This window comes from Bos grunniens, chromosome 11, assembly GCF_055505025.1.
Source record: "Bos grunniens cultivar Pamir isolate PY7600 chromosome 11, Bosgru_T2T1.0, whole genome shotgun sequence".
NCBI classification, from domain to species: domain Eukaryota; kingdom Metazoa; phylum Chordata; class Mammalia; order Artiodactyla; family Bovidae; genus Bos; species Bos grunniens.
The window spans coordinates 5,178,730-5,192,653 of NC_141175.1; the positions used below are offsets into that span (position 1 = coordinate 5,178,730).

Below are 13,924 nucleotides of genomic sequence, written 5' to 3' on the forward strand. Positions count from 1 at the left end.
CCTCTATGCCACAACTAAGACTCCTGTGTAGTCAAATAAATTTTTTTTTTAAAGAAATATTGGCATTTTGCCTCATTTATTTATTTGGCTGCATCAGGTCCAGTTGCAGGTATGCGGGATCTTCAGTTGCGGCATGTGGGATCTAGTTCCCTGACCAGGGATAGAACCCGGGCCCTCTGCATTGGGAGCTAGGAATCTTAGCCACTGGACCACCAGGGAGGTGCCTATCTATTCTTTCTTGTGCAGTCAGTCAGCAGGCATTTATCAAGCACCTGCTACATCCCAGGCGCTGGAGGTAGCAGTGAGCAAAGTCAGGTACGACCCAAAGTGCCCCTGGGCCCCCTGTCTTCCTCTGCTCCCCTCTCCTCTGCCCACCCAGAAGCAATATGTACTGGCTGCACTGCCATCTTGCCCATTCATTGCCTGCTTTATTTTGCGTCTTCCTTCCTTCCTCTCTGTATTCCAAACACCCAGTGTGACGCCCCGCATGGGTGGGCACTAAATGAACACGCAGCGTAGGATGCAGGCAACAACGTGGCCTTTGAGGTCAAACCCCAGTGTGACCACTTTCTGACCACGCAATCCTGGACAAGTGTGTCTGGGCCTCGGGGATAAGAGAGTCTTATCTGTAATGTGGGGATAAGAGAGTCACTATTTGGGAATTCTCTGGCGGTCCAGTGGTTAGGACTCAGCGCTCTCACTTGTCAAGGTCCGGGGTCGATCCCTGGTTAGGGACCTAAGATCCTTCAAGCTTTGCAGTGCGGGCAGGAAAAAAAAAAAGTCATTACTTAAAGGGCTGCTCTGAGGGTCACATAAGAGAAGGCACCTGGCCTCATAGGAGCTGCAGAACCAGAAGCTGGCATTACTATTCATCAGAATTGGTGCAGGGCGCCAAGAGTTTCGGCATGAATGGCTGGCCACCTCCATGTGGCCTGCAAAGGGGCCTGAGCTGAGCCCTGAACTGGTCCTTAGCATTCGACGAATTCTTGGGCTTCCGGTTCCAGCAAGGACAGAAATGATGTGCAGGTCTTGAGGCCTGGTTCCTGCTGTGGCCCCAGGCGGTGCTGGCAGGCTCCCCCACAGTACCAGCTTCTCCACACCAGTGTCGAGGGAACACCGTGCCATGGGAGGGGCAGAGCAGCTGCCCCCCAGCCACCCCTCTAATAACGTCAAGGCTGGAGGCGTGCAGAGGTGAGGACGAGGGACCCTCCGCCAGGCCGGGCACCGAGCCCACTTCCCACGCTTCGCCCACCGACCTGGGAGGGTGAGGCCCGGCTCTGGAAAAATCAAAGCAGGAGCCGAAGCCTGTGAGTTGCGACTGGGGAGGCCCCGAGGGGGAGCAGCCCGGCCTCGTTAGCGCTGACCCCGGCATTGAGCCGCTCCTGATGGATGGGGTTTGGGCGGGACAGGCCCCTGGGGGATGGCGGTCCTGTCCATTATGGGCCCATCAGTGCCTCCCGGAGCCCTCTCTGCTCTGGATGCTGGGAGCCTCGGGCCAGGAATAAATCTTTGGGCCGCAGGAGAGACGAGAGGGGAAAAAAGGCAAAGCATGAAAAATGTCTCCTTCGGGCCCTGGCAACAAAGCTGCCTTGGAGGAAGGAGCAAGTGAGCGGGAGTTTGGGGAGATGGGAGGCGATGGAGCAGGAGGAGTCGGGCAGGGGTTCCCCCGAGAGGCTGGGCTTCCAGGAGAGGAGGAGGGACAGAGTGCAATCCTCAGATCACAAGGTCCCGGGCTATCGCTGCCCGCCTGGGCCCCTCTGTAGCAGAACTCCCTCCAGGTCAGGCCCAGGGAAGCAGGCTGGTTCTGAGCAGGAGGCACCCCTGTCGGGTCCAGTGTGGGGTGTCCCTGGCCCAAGGCGGGCTGTGATGAGCCAGCCAACACTTCCACCTACTGTGAGAATTTTTTCCGGCCGCTGAGTGTATAGGTCCTGGAGTGAACACTCACCACCTGCGGAGGGACACAACCTCCCCCTCCACGCCTTAGTTCCTCGTAGGTGAATGGAGGTGCCGGGTTTCAGTGAGGATGAACTAAGCTATTCTGCGGAAAGCAAGTGGTCCTCGGCCTTGGCTGTTGTTCAGAGACACCATCCTGCTGTGAGGACTCCCCTCCATGCCCGGAGGGCTGCCTCTGCCTCCTGGAAGAATTCAGCCTGCTGCAGACATGGACTGCGGCTCGGAAGGAAAACGTGGCGCAAATCCTGCCACAGCCACTGACCGGCCGTGTGGCCTTGGACAAGTGAGTCTCTTGGCCTCAGTTTCCACATCTGTAAAATGGGGACAACGGTCCAAACTTGGCAGAATTGTGAGGATTTAATGAGATGATGCATGTAAAGCACTCAACATTATATCCATCGGCTGCTTAGCGAGGGCTCTGCAAATGTTAGCCACTGGGACTGCCCCCCGGACACACATACATATGCTGGTCCTCGCTTTATTTTCTGAAACCCCTGAGAGCAAAGGCCCTCCACTGTCCTCATAGCAGGGCCTCAGGCTATTGAGAACCGTCTAAGTCTTTCCTCATGCAGCTGGGGAAGATCATTTCCTGCCGTGTTCTCTGACACAGTGACCTCCTTGCCCTTGTCCCAGGCTGATGTCTCCTGTCTGGACGCTCCGCTGGTTATGGGCCTTCCCCTGAATCTGTGACGGCTCATATTTTAAAATGATGCCAGAAGAGTGACCTGAGTGGCAGAAGAGAATAGGAAGGTCACCTCCCTCATTCTGGACTTGCTACCTCTATTAATGTGGCCAAGAAACACATTTGGTCTTTGAGGATGCATCATTGCAATGTGGATTCATAACATCCACCATAGGGGAAGACAGCAGAGTCTGCTAAATCAGGGGTTTCCAAACTCTGGGATCTAATGCTTGATGATCTGATAAAATAATAATAGAAATAAAGTACACAATAAATGTAATTTGTCTGAATCATCCTGAAACCATCCCCTACACCCCAGTCCCTGGAAAAATGATCTTCCACAAAACCTGTCCCTGGTGCCAAAATTTGGGGGACCACTGTTGGCTAAATGATAAAGGAATCTCTGGTTTTACCATCTCATCTCTGCATCTCAAATCAACTTCCTCCTCACTGTGAATAATGTCTCAAAGCCTTAAAACGCCCTGGACCGCATTTCTCCAGCAAATATTTACCGAGTGCCTACTATGTTCCAGGCTCCGACGATAGAGTGGTGGACAAAACTGACAAGGTCCATGCCCTCCAGGACCTGAGCAGCCGATGAAGAAGCAGAAGACTATTTAACCACAGTTGCAGTCAGCATTGGGGAGCATATTGGTGGGGGGCTGGTTGCCTGGCAGGATGACCCTTTCAGCCCAGCTCCCCGGCACCAGGGTCCTTGTGAGGTCCACATGCTCCCCCTTGTGGTCAGCCTGGTTTCACTCTGCTGAGTTTTGGCCAGTGATTGCACCCAGAACTGGCCTTCCAGTTCAAAACCTGTCTCAGATCCCTAGGACAGGTGCTTGGGAAGGGGCTTATTATTATTTTATAGGAGTTTGGGTGGGTGGCTTGGATTTCGGCCATCAGCTCTGGGAGAAACAAAATAACCCAGGGTGATTGATGGGCCCCTTGTAAATTTGTAAAATAAATCAGCTTGGCAGAGAGATTCAAAAAAACCTGTCAGGCAGCAAACATTTTTTTAACAGCCTGTAAAACTTCCTCCATCCTTCACATTTGTCAGTGTCAGGCTGATGATGCATCTGATAGCTGGGTGAGCAGCGACCGCGGCTAGGAGGGTGGGCTGGCAACGTTCCCCATCCTTCTTGTGTTTCTTGTTTTCCCGTGGTCTGAACACTTTCAGCACCTGGGTTGGAGGGAGTCTAGGCTAGACTAATTGGTGGGTGAGGTAAGAGTTCTACCCAAGTTGTTACTGGCTTCATAGTCAGACTTCAGTGTGGCCATACTCGTACATTCATTCAGCCAATATTTACTGAGGGCTTTTCAGCAAAGGCACTGGGGTTGGCACCAGGGATGCTGGGACAGGAGGGGGCAAAGCAGACCTGGAGCATCCTGTGTAGGGCAGTTCTGGACGCCCCATCACAGAGCTCGTTTACTGGGAGGTGGGCGAAGGCGAAGGGGAAGGGAAGTAAGACCTCCAAAGGGAAGTTCACTGGGCTCTTATGATGCTTCCCAGGTGGCGCAGTGGTAAAGAATCCTCCTGCCAACGCAGGAGACCCAGGAGACTCAGGTTCGATCCTTGGGTCAGGAAGATCCCTCAGAGTAGGAAATGGCAACCCACTCCAGTATTCTTGCCTGGAAAATCATATGGAGAGAGGAGCTTGACGGGCTACAGTCCATAGGCTCACAAAATAGTCAGATATGACCAAGTGACTGAGCGCACACACACGCACACAGATTATGTTTAAAGCTTTAAGGAAAATCCAGACAAGATGGCCTTCATCATATACACTCTGTCTCAGCACACCTCTTGTGCAGGAAAAATCTGGGTAGCATCTCCATGCCACCTCCATCCTTACGTTTGTTGGGGAGGCAGCTCAGTGCCATGGTCACCATCACAGGTGGTGGGGCCAGACTAACCTCCATTCCACTACAGAGCAGCCGGGGGCAAATGACTTCTCCTCTCTGACCCTCTGTCTCTTCTTCTGTGTGATGGGGATGTAAGACTTGTACTCACTGAGCTGTTCAGTTATTCAAGGAGAGAAGGCCTCTGAGGTGCTCAGCAATGTCGGGCATAATACTAGTTGCCGTTGTTAGTTCAAAGAAGGGTCTGCCCATCTTCCACCTGCTCATGTCAGATACTGGCGTGCAGGGGGCTGTTTGCTCATTGACTGAATGATGGATCCCCCACTAGCATCCATGAAGGCAGAGCCCTGGGCACCCAGAATCTGCCTGGAGTGCCAGCTGCTGCCCAGATCTCCCCCTGCCCCACCCCCAAGCCATCCTTGTCTTATCATAATTGAAAATGTTGGACCAATTAGGAGCAGTAACAATTAAGATGTACCGAGGGCATGTGAACATTTGCAAACACTTATTAAGACACATCAGTAATTAAGCCCTTCTTTAATGGTTACATTTCTGGCCTCCAGATGTATCTGTTTATCTGTTAATGGACCTGGGGTCACAGCGTGCTTTGAGATCTGCGTTATGACCTTACACGTAATGAGAATTAAAAATTCTTCCTTCGCTTGGATTCTGAGTTTGACAGTGAAACAGCAGAGCAAGGATGCCCAGGCTTCTTTCCAGCTGCCTGCTCCTAGGGGTTCACTTTTCAAAGCCCGCCAGCTAGCCAGGGTGCAAATCCAGGCTCTGCCATTGTGCGGCCTAGGGGAGTGCCTGAATCCTCCCTTTCCGGCTTCCCAGGTGGCTCAGTGGTGAAGAATCCGCCTGCCCATGCAGGAGACACAAGAGACTGGGGTTCGATCCCTGCATCAGGAAGATCCCCTGGAGGAGGAAATGGCAACCCACCCCAGTATTCTTGCCTGGAGAAGCCCATGGACAGAGGAGTCTGGTGGGCTGCAGCACATGGGGTCGCAAAGAGTCGGACACGACTGAGCACAGACGCTCAAAGTGAACCAAGTGCTTCCTGCCTCGTAGGATTCGTCAGCAGCTGTGTGTGCAGGCAGCTGCCACGTTTAAGTTCAGTTCACAGCAACTTCTGTCCATGGTGGCTCCTATGATCATCAGAGGATAAAAAAGAGGAAGCAGGTGGCTGAATAGTCAAGATGACCTGTCTACACCAACAGCTGCAAACTCAATGCCTCCTGGGACCAGGTGGATCATGAAAATGAAAGAAGCCAGGCTGGGTGCAGGCTAGGATAGACAGAAGGGCACCCGTGGATTCTGCCTGCAGCGGGCGCTGCTGCTCAGCCCCGGCCTCCGGGGAGTGTAGGCAGGAGTGCAGACCCAGGATGCCTGGGCGTCTGACTTTTCCTTGGTGGCTCAGTCGGTAAAGAATCTGCCTGCAGTGCAGAAGACCTGGGTTCAGTCCCTGGGAGGGGAAGATCCCCCGGAGAAGGGAATGGACACCCACTCCAGTATTCTTGCTTGGAAAATTCCATGGACAGAGGAGCCTGGTGGGCTATATAGTCCATGGGGTTGCAAAGAGTCGGACACATCTCAGCTACTAAACTGTTTTTATATGAGATCTCCTGATTTTTTTTTTTTTTAATGTGGCAAGTCATTCAAACTTTTCTGGCTGAGCCCTGCAGCATGTGGGATCTTCCGGCAGGGATCAAACCTGTGCCCCCTGCATTGGCAGCATGGAGTCTTAACCACTGGATCACCAGGGAAGTCCTGAAATTTTGATTTTTTAAATCACTGCCTGGGCCAAATGAACACCTTCGCAGGTTGATTTGGCCTCCACCCCTACTTGTGATCACGTGTCTTCATGGGCATCCTTTGCCAGATAATTGCTTAGGTGTCCACTTTCTTCTAGCTGGAGGCTCAAGGATCGAAATGTACCTTTCTGATTTAGGGACAATTGGTAACAAATTGGTACGGATTGGAAACCAAATCAGCTAACTGGAAAGGAAGTAATTGAATAGTCACAGATTCAGGTTTTGACTCCATCTGGCGTTGAGAGGTCGAATGAGTGGGTGGGTGGAGGTGCACAGGGCCACTCAGGTCTGGTTATTTTGTCCATTGTGAAATGTATCAAAGGCCAGAGGATTTGATCCTGGGGGAGGCAGGGGGCTCTCTCACGTGGGGGTTAAACCTACAAACACAGCATCCCTAGCTTAGAGTAGGCCTCTCCTGTGTTCAGTCTGAAATGGAACTTTATTTTTTTTTAACGTATTTGTACTCGTGAGTAATTAGTAGTCATTTGTTTCTTTGCTTCTTTCTTTATTGGATCAAATCACCCCAACCACTCCTCGGGTAGTCGGGTGTAATCGGATTTGGTTTCTAACATGCTTTTAAAGTAAAGAAATAAATACAATCGAGGCTTGTAAAAGGTGATCATTAGAGAATGGGCCTCGGTCCCATAACTTTAAAGTAATAGCCCCATTATGAGAGGGGGCAATGATTTTATAACTGTTCCTTGCACGGATGTTGGAAGGTTGAGGGGCTTCGGGGGCAGGTTGGGCGTTGCAGTAAAAGCTTTTCCAGCAGCCATTTAACCTCCATTTACGAAGAAATAAAGCGAAATTGATGCCGATTTGGGCCTGCTTTGGGGGGTATTTTTGTTCCATAAAAGCGCTTTTGCTTGCAATTTGCTGAGCTGCCCTGTCACATCAGAAAGGGCCGCTGTTGATAAAGATAAAGCTTTATGGCCACAATATTTGCTGCTAACAGCAACCTAATGCAGCATTTTCATTTTTGTGCAATTAATGTTAACGTCTGCTACGAAAATTGTCATTAAATACCATTTTAAAATCCATTCAATTTGCATATGCAAAGCCCATTTACCATCACAGAAGATATAGCCGGCACTTCATCACGTCCTTTCCTTGGAATTGTAGCCACTCAGTTTTATAGCGATTTAAGATTTTTATATTGAAAGCTCGATGGTAATGGATGTTCTTTCTGAGCCCGGCTGACTTAAGCTTTTCCATTGTACGTAGAGCCACACAGCCCCAGGACCAGACACTTCGGGGGGTCGCACTGTACCCGAAGAAAGAGCACTGGATGGAGCATGCTGGCCGGCCGAGATCTGACTTGGGTCGGTCACACCCTGCTGTGTGACCTTGTGAACATTTCTTCACCTCTCTGAACTACTGTTTTCCTTTTTCAAAGAAGGGCTTCAAACCAAATGATGGCTAAGGAGCTGTGTTCTAATATCTCATTTTTTTTAAATAAAACTTTTAGCTGCACCCCTGCAGCATGCAAGGTCTTAGTTCCCTGACCAGGGGTGGAAACACAAGGTGGAAGCACAATGTCTCAACCGCCGAACCGCCGTGGCAGTCCCCGTATTTCTAAATGTATGCATGCCAGTTAAGAATCCGGGCCAAGCCTTTCTGGGAAAAAGTTGTGTGGTCTTAGGGAGGTCAGTGCATCTCTCCGTGGCTCAGCTGGGTGAGTAACCCTGCCTGCTTCCTGCACAGTCTTTGATTTTCAATGTTGTGCTAGTTTCTCGTGTATGGCAAAGAGGTTCAGTTGTACATATATAACATGTATATATTCTTTTACATAATCTTTTCCATTATGGTTTATTACAGGATATCGACTATAGTTCCCTGGGCTATGCAATAAGACATTGTTGTTTATCTGTTTTATGTGTATGTGCTAATCCCAAACTCCCAATTTATGCCTCCTCTATCCCCTTCCCCCTTTGGTAACCATAGGTGTGCTTTCTATGTCTGGGAGTCTGTTTCTGTTTTATAAATAAGTCCATTTGTATCCTATTTTAGATTCCACATATAAGTGATATCCTATATTTATCTTTCTCTGCCTGACTTATTCACTTACTATGATAATCCATAGGTCTATCCACGTTGCTGCAAATTGCATTATTTCATTCTTTTTCATTATTGAGTAGTATTCCCTTGTGTGTATGTATATACATGGGTTGGGAAGATCCCCTGGAGAAGGGAATGGCAACCCACTCCACTATTCTTGCCTGGAGAACTCCATGGGCATAGGAGCCTGACAGGCTACAGTCCATGGGGTCACAAAGAGTCAGACAGGACTGAGCAACTCACACTAACATATATATACGCCACATCTTCTCTATCCGTTCATTTGTCCGTGGACAACTTCCAGATTGCTTCCAGATCTTAGCTAAACAGTGCTGCTATGAAACACTAGGCTGCACAGGGTTTTAATGATGATGGGATGGAATTGACATAGAGGCAGAACATACCCTGAGAATCCCAGAATGCTGGTTACTGCTGTAACATCCTATTTACAGATGAAGGAACAGAAGTCCTAGAAGGACAAGGGTTGGGAATGAAGGTGTGATAAAATGCCCAGGCAACTCCTGGCTGGGGCTCCCCCTGGACACCATGCTGTCTTCAAGACACTGGTGACCAAAATGGGCCAGGCTAGTGACCACACAGTGGGGACTCTGCACTGCACTGGAGAACCTTGCCTTGCCTTCAGAGACTGACTTGGGTGTTATTTCAAAGCGGGAAGAAGGATGATGTACAGATAATTAGTCAATCTGGCCCACGAGTGACTTTCCAATGTGTCTCTAGTGCCACATTCCAGGTCTTGAGGGCTGATGAACAGAAATGCATTTCCAGTATGAGAGTGGTGAGTACTATTTGAGGCCAGGGAGACAGGAAAGCTTACTAAAGAGAGGATGCTGCATTGAGCTTTGATGAACAAGTAGATTTTACCAGGTAGGATGGTGAGAAAAGGCAGAGGGAAAAGCATACAAAAGTATGGTGGCGGACACTGTGGGAAACACACGTCAGCTAAAATAAATAAACATAGAAGCCCCATGTGCTCCAGCAGTTCCACTCGCGGGTATATGTGCAAAAGAATCGAAAGCAGGGACTCAAGCAGATACTCGCACACCCATGCTCATAGCAGCGCTATTCACAATAGCCAAAAGGCGGAAGCAACCCGGGTGACTGTTCTGAATCCATAAACAAAATGTGATATAGTTTGGACTATTATTCAGCCTTAAGAAGGAAAGGAATTCTGATCCATGCTACAGCACAGATGACTCTCAAGTACGTTATGCTGAGTGAAACACGCCAGACACAAAAGGACAAACACATACTATGGGTTAGGAAACTCTGCCGTGCTGGACAACTGCTGTTTTTGCCAGCCGTTGTGTTCTGTTCTCATCCTTCTGGGTCAGAAGCCCTCTTTCCACATCTTTTCCACCGTCAGCCCATATAGATTGTGGAGACTGATTCCAAGCAAGCTCCCTCCAACGAGGGGCCAGGGGTCAGGCCTGACCCATCAGAGCATCAGAATCCCCTGGCCTCAGTAATTGGAGCAGAGGCAAGACACGGTGACCCCGGCCTGGCCAGTCAGTGTATTTTGCGATTTCTACTCGCCCCTGCGGTTGGGCCAGGGACAAGCACGATACTGAAGTCGGGCCAAAGAATCTTAACCTCAGGCTTTTATGGTTCCTTTCCACCGAGGTCACTAAAAGCACAGGATCTAAGGATGCAGCTGTCCCTGGCCATTTTGCCAAGTGAGGAAGAAGCTTATCAGAGACCGGAGCCAAAACTGGGAAGCACAGCCAAGTCATGGAGAGGCAAACATGACATTGCCTGATTGCCTAGATCCGGCTATGCCTGAAGCTCTTCCCTTTCACTCATGTGAGCCAATAAATTCCCCATTAAAAAAAAATCCAAGTTGTTTGAGACTTGATTACATGCAACCACAGTATTTTATAGAATGGCACACATTCCAGAGTTGGGACGTGGGTCACATGTCTGCCTCTGAGCCAATCACCGTGAAGGTGGTTTGTGAAATACGCTGATTGGCCAGGCCTGGATCACTCACCCCTCCCTGGAGTCCAGAGTCCCACTCCCGCATTGTTCCTGACCGTGAGCGCCCTGTCACCGCCCCGGTGAGGGGATGGAGCGTTGGGTACCAGCCATCTTACCGTGCCCGGATCCCGAACGTCATATTTGGGGGGAGGGAGGGCGGTTCCTTCTTAAGGCGCCTGTCATCCTGGTCACTGATGCGGATGTCGTTGAGCTGACGGTAGTGCAAATTCTCCCGGGCAGTGACCAGGCCAGCCTTCACGGCCCCTCTGTTCATGGCAATATAATTCCGGGTCAGCTCGTGGGGGCAAGTCGGCTGCTGTTTAAACACGTTCCAGTGTCCAATGGCTGAGGGCAGGGAGAGACAGAGCCAGGGCCACCAAATCAGTCAGAGAGGTAAAGCAATTGTGGCATCTCACTGGGAGGAAACTGGGGCACAAATATCTTTGATTAACCCAGAACCGGTGGAGGGACAGCCCTGCTCGGCTCCCCGGAAAGGGAGGGGTCAGGATTCCCAGATTCTAGTCGGGGCCTGAGCATCCTTCATGGAGCTGGGCTTGCCCATCCTTGACCTCCTTTGGGGCTTCCCTGGTGGCTCAGCAGTAAAGAATCTGCCTGCCAATGCAGGAGGTGCAGGTTCCACCCCTGTGTCTTCTTTTGTCAAGAAGATCCTCTGGAGAAGAAATGGTGACCCACTCCACTATTCTTGCCTGGGAAATCCCACGGACAGAGGAGCCTGGCAGGCTGCAGTACATGGGGTCACAAAGGGTCAGAGACTACTTAGTGACTAAACAACAGCAGCCGCAGGCCTCCTTTGAGCCATCAGAGGGCTGGCCCTGACCCTGCCCATGCTTGCAACTCAGAAGGTGCAGAGCACAGTCTCCTGCCTGGGGACAAGGCTCCACACAGTCAGGGACCCTTGCTATTTCTCTGACACATTAGACCTGGACCCCGTGTGGTCCTGTCCTTTTCAGCTAAGCTGACTTGGAATCATGCTGCAGGGCAGACCTCTGACTCTTTTCCTGGAGCGTGGCCAGCTGCCATGTGGCCTGGTTAGAGGGCTCAAGTCCCTTTGGCGACCAAGGACGCTTGCTCACCTTCGGGGACCCCTCCATCCAGTCCCCGGATGTAGAGTCCGTAATTAAAATTAATTCCGGGCAGACTGCAGCTTCTTTCCCGGGGCTTCCCGAGCTCAGCCTGTTGGGGAAGGACAGAGGCACAGGTCAAGAGTGGGATCTCAGACCCAGGGTGTTACACTGAAATCAGTGGCCCCAGGGTCTGTGGACGATCTCAGCGTGACTGGGGTGTGGACCGCCAACGCCCCTGAGACAAGCGCTAAGCGCTGTTGGGTGTTGAGACACACCTTGGGGAAGCCTGCCTGCTGGGCTCCTGCTCAGGGGCGGGTGAGGAGAGCAGAGTCAGGAGGACCCTGGTGGTAGCCGGTGGTTGGGACCCAGGCCCTGAAGGAGGAGGTGCATTTATGAGGCAGGAGAGGGCGGCACAGTCCCACACCGAGCAGCCGGTCTTGGGTCCAGCCCAGATCCGCCCGCCTAGTGCTGCACACAATGTATCATGGAGATGGATGGAAAGACCTGGTTCACGGAGACTCCACTGGGGCCACCCCCCGAGGGAGGGGGCATCTTCCTCCCTAACCCTTCACTCCTAGCTGGACCCTCCAATCCTTGTCCCTGGAGCTGCCTGGGTGCGGGGGTGGGGGGGGGCCTGCGGTGACAAGGCCCACTGTCACCCTCCCAGCGGCAGGACAGCCATTCTCACTCTGCGTCTTGGGTCAACTCCTCCTTGACCCCACAGAAGGGGTTTGTGGGGATGAAATTGCTCTGTGATCAACCACATCGATTTCCCCATTGTACAGGTAGGGAAGCTGAGAACCAGAGCGGCAGGACCATGATCCTCGGCTCCTAAAGGGCAGGGCCGGGTGTGACGTGCAGATGTGTTTGGCCTCGGGGTGAAACTCTTTAAAAAAAATTATATATATATTTATTTATTTTTGACTATGCTGGGTCTTCACGGTTGCATGGGCTTTTCTCTAGTTGCAGAGACCAGGCTTCTCACTGTCGGGACTTCTGTTGGGGAGCACGGGCTCTAGGGCACATGGTCTCAGGAGTTGTGATCCACAGGCTTAGGTGCTCCAAAGCATGTGGGATGTTCCCAGACCAGGGATCGAACCCGTGTCTCCTGCATTGGCAGGCACATTCTTCGCCATGGAATCACCAGGTAATCCTGGTATAAAGATCCCTCTTAAGCACAATGCTTGTGCTGCCTCTCTGTAGACGAGCAGCTAGCTCCCTGGGCGCAGGGGTCCTACGGTGCTTAGAACGTTGCTGCTCTTCGTCAGTGGGCACCTGCCGAGGTCTGGGTTCTCCATCCGCTTCTCTTACTTAGTCCTCACGGCTGCCCTGTGAGGCAGCCCATTGCTGTCCCCATTTCTCAGATGGGGAAGCTGAGGCACAGAGAGGTCAGACAGGCGGCACGAAGCCACACGGGAAGAAGCGGCAGAGCTGGGGTTGGAACCCAGGCTGTGTTCTCTGGCGCACATTCAGATCCGCCTGCTAAAGAGATACCAGCCAGGGGTGCGTGGCTCCTGGTGCCATCAGGCCTGGAGGCCGGGGACTTTTTGAGCTGGGTGGGTGCAGCTGCTCCTCCCACCCCCACGGGCCCCAGGCTCCCAGTTGCAAGGTGTTAAATCCCCAGGACTTCATTGCTCCAGCCTCACCAAAGACTGTCCGGTGGCTCCGTCCTCACCCTTTCTCCAGTCCCATCAGTCTCTGTCCCCAAAGCTTGCGCTCCCAGAGACCTGGGTGCACAAAAGTGGATGATCCAGGACCACCCACAACGGCTCATCACTGCCTTTGGAATAAACCACTCCCTTAGCCCAGCAGTCTGGGTCCTGCACTTTCCAACCCACCCACCTCTGCAAGTTTGCCCCCAACTCCCCAACGTGACCCTCAGACTTGGGCACATCAGACCACTCCCGACCCTGAAGGGTCTGCAGGCATCCCAGTCACTTTTGCTCCTGCCTGCCTTCCCTTTTCTGGTTCTTATTCTTCAAACTTACTGGACCCCTCTGGCTCACAGTGGCTTCTCCCTCCTCTGGCTCCAGTAACTCTTCCTATATGTTCTGTTCATTTGGATAAGCTTAGAACTTAAGTGACCTCAGTTTCTAGGCATGCACATGCAGGCCAGCCTACCTGGATTATAAATTCCTATGCATCTAGAACCATGGCTTCTGTCAGTTTCTTTTTCCTGGTAGCACGTAACCAATGCTTACTAAATGCCTGAGATTAAAAGCTGCCTCCACCGGGAAGCCCTCCTGGGTTGCCCTCAGTGCAGACAAACTTCCTTGTCTATGGCCGCATCGGGCCCTGAGCTCACATTTAGGGTGGTCCAGTGGTTAAAGACTCTGCGCTTCCAGTGCAGAGGGCATGGGTTCAATTCCTGGTCAGGGAACTAAGGTCCAACATGCAGCATGGTCAAAAAATTAAAAAACCATAAAACAAAAACAAGAAACAGAATTACACACTAGAAACAGTAGAACTGCTTCAGC

General features: G+C 51.5%; 1 protein-coding gene across 4 annotated transcripts in view; it reads right to left on the reverse strand.

Moving 5' to 3' along the window:
• The window catches only part of CFAP77 (cilia and flagella associated protein 77), a 152,981-nt gene that overhangs the window by 49,683 nt on the left and 89,374 nt on the right, over positions 1-13,924 (reverse strand). For all 4 annotated transcript variants that reach the window (XM_086324405.1, XM_086324406.1, XM_086324407.1 and 1 more), the window contains exons 2-3: positions 11,457-11,556; positions 10,479-10,707 (exon numbers count right to left, since the gene is read on the reverse strand). In XM_086324405.1, coding sequence (XP_086180531.1) covers positions 10,479-10,707; positions 11,457-11,556 — 329 coding nt within the window. The remainder of the gene's footprint in view (positions 1-10,478; positions 10,708-11,456; positions 11,557-13,924) is intronic.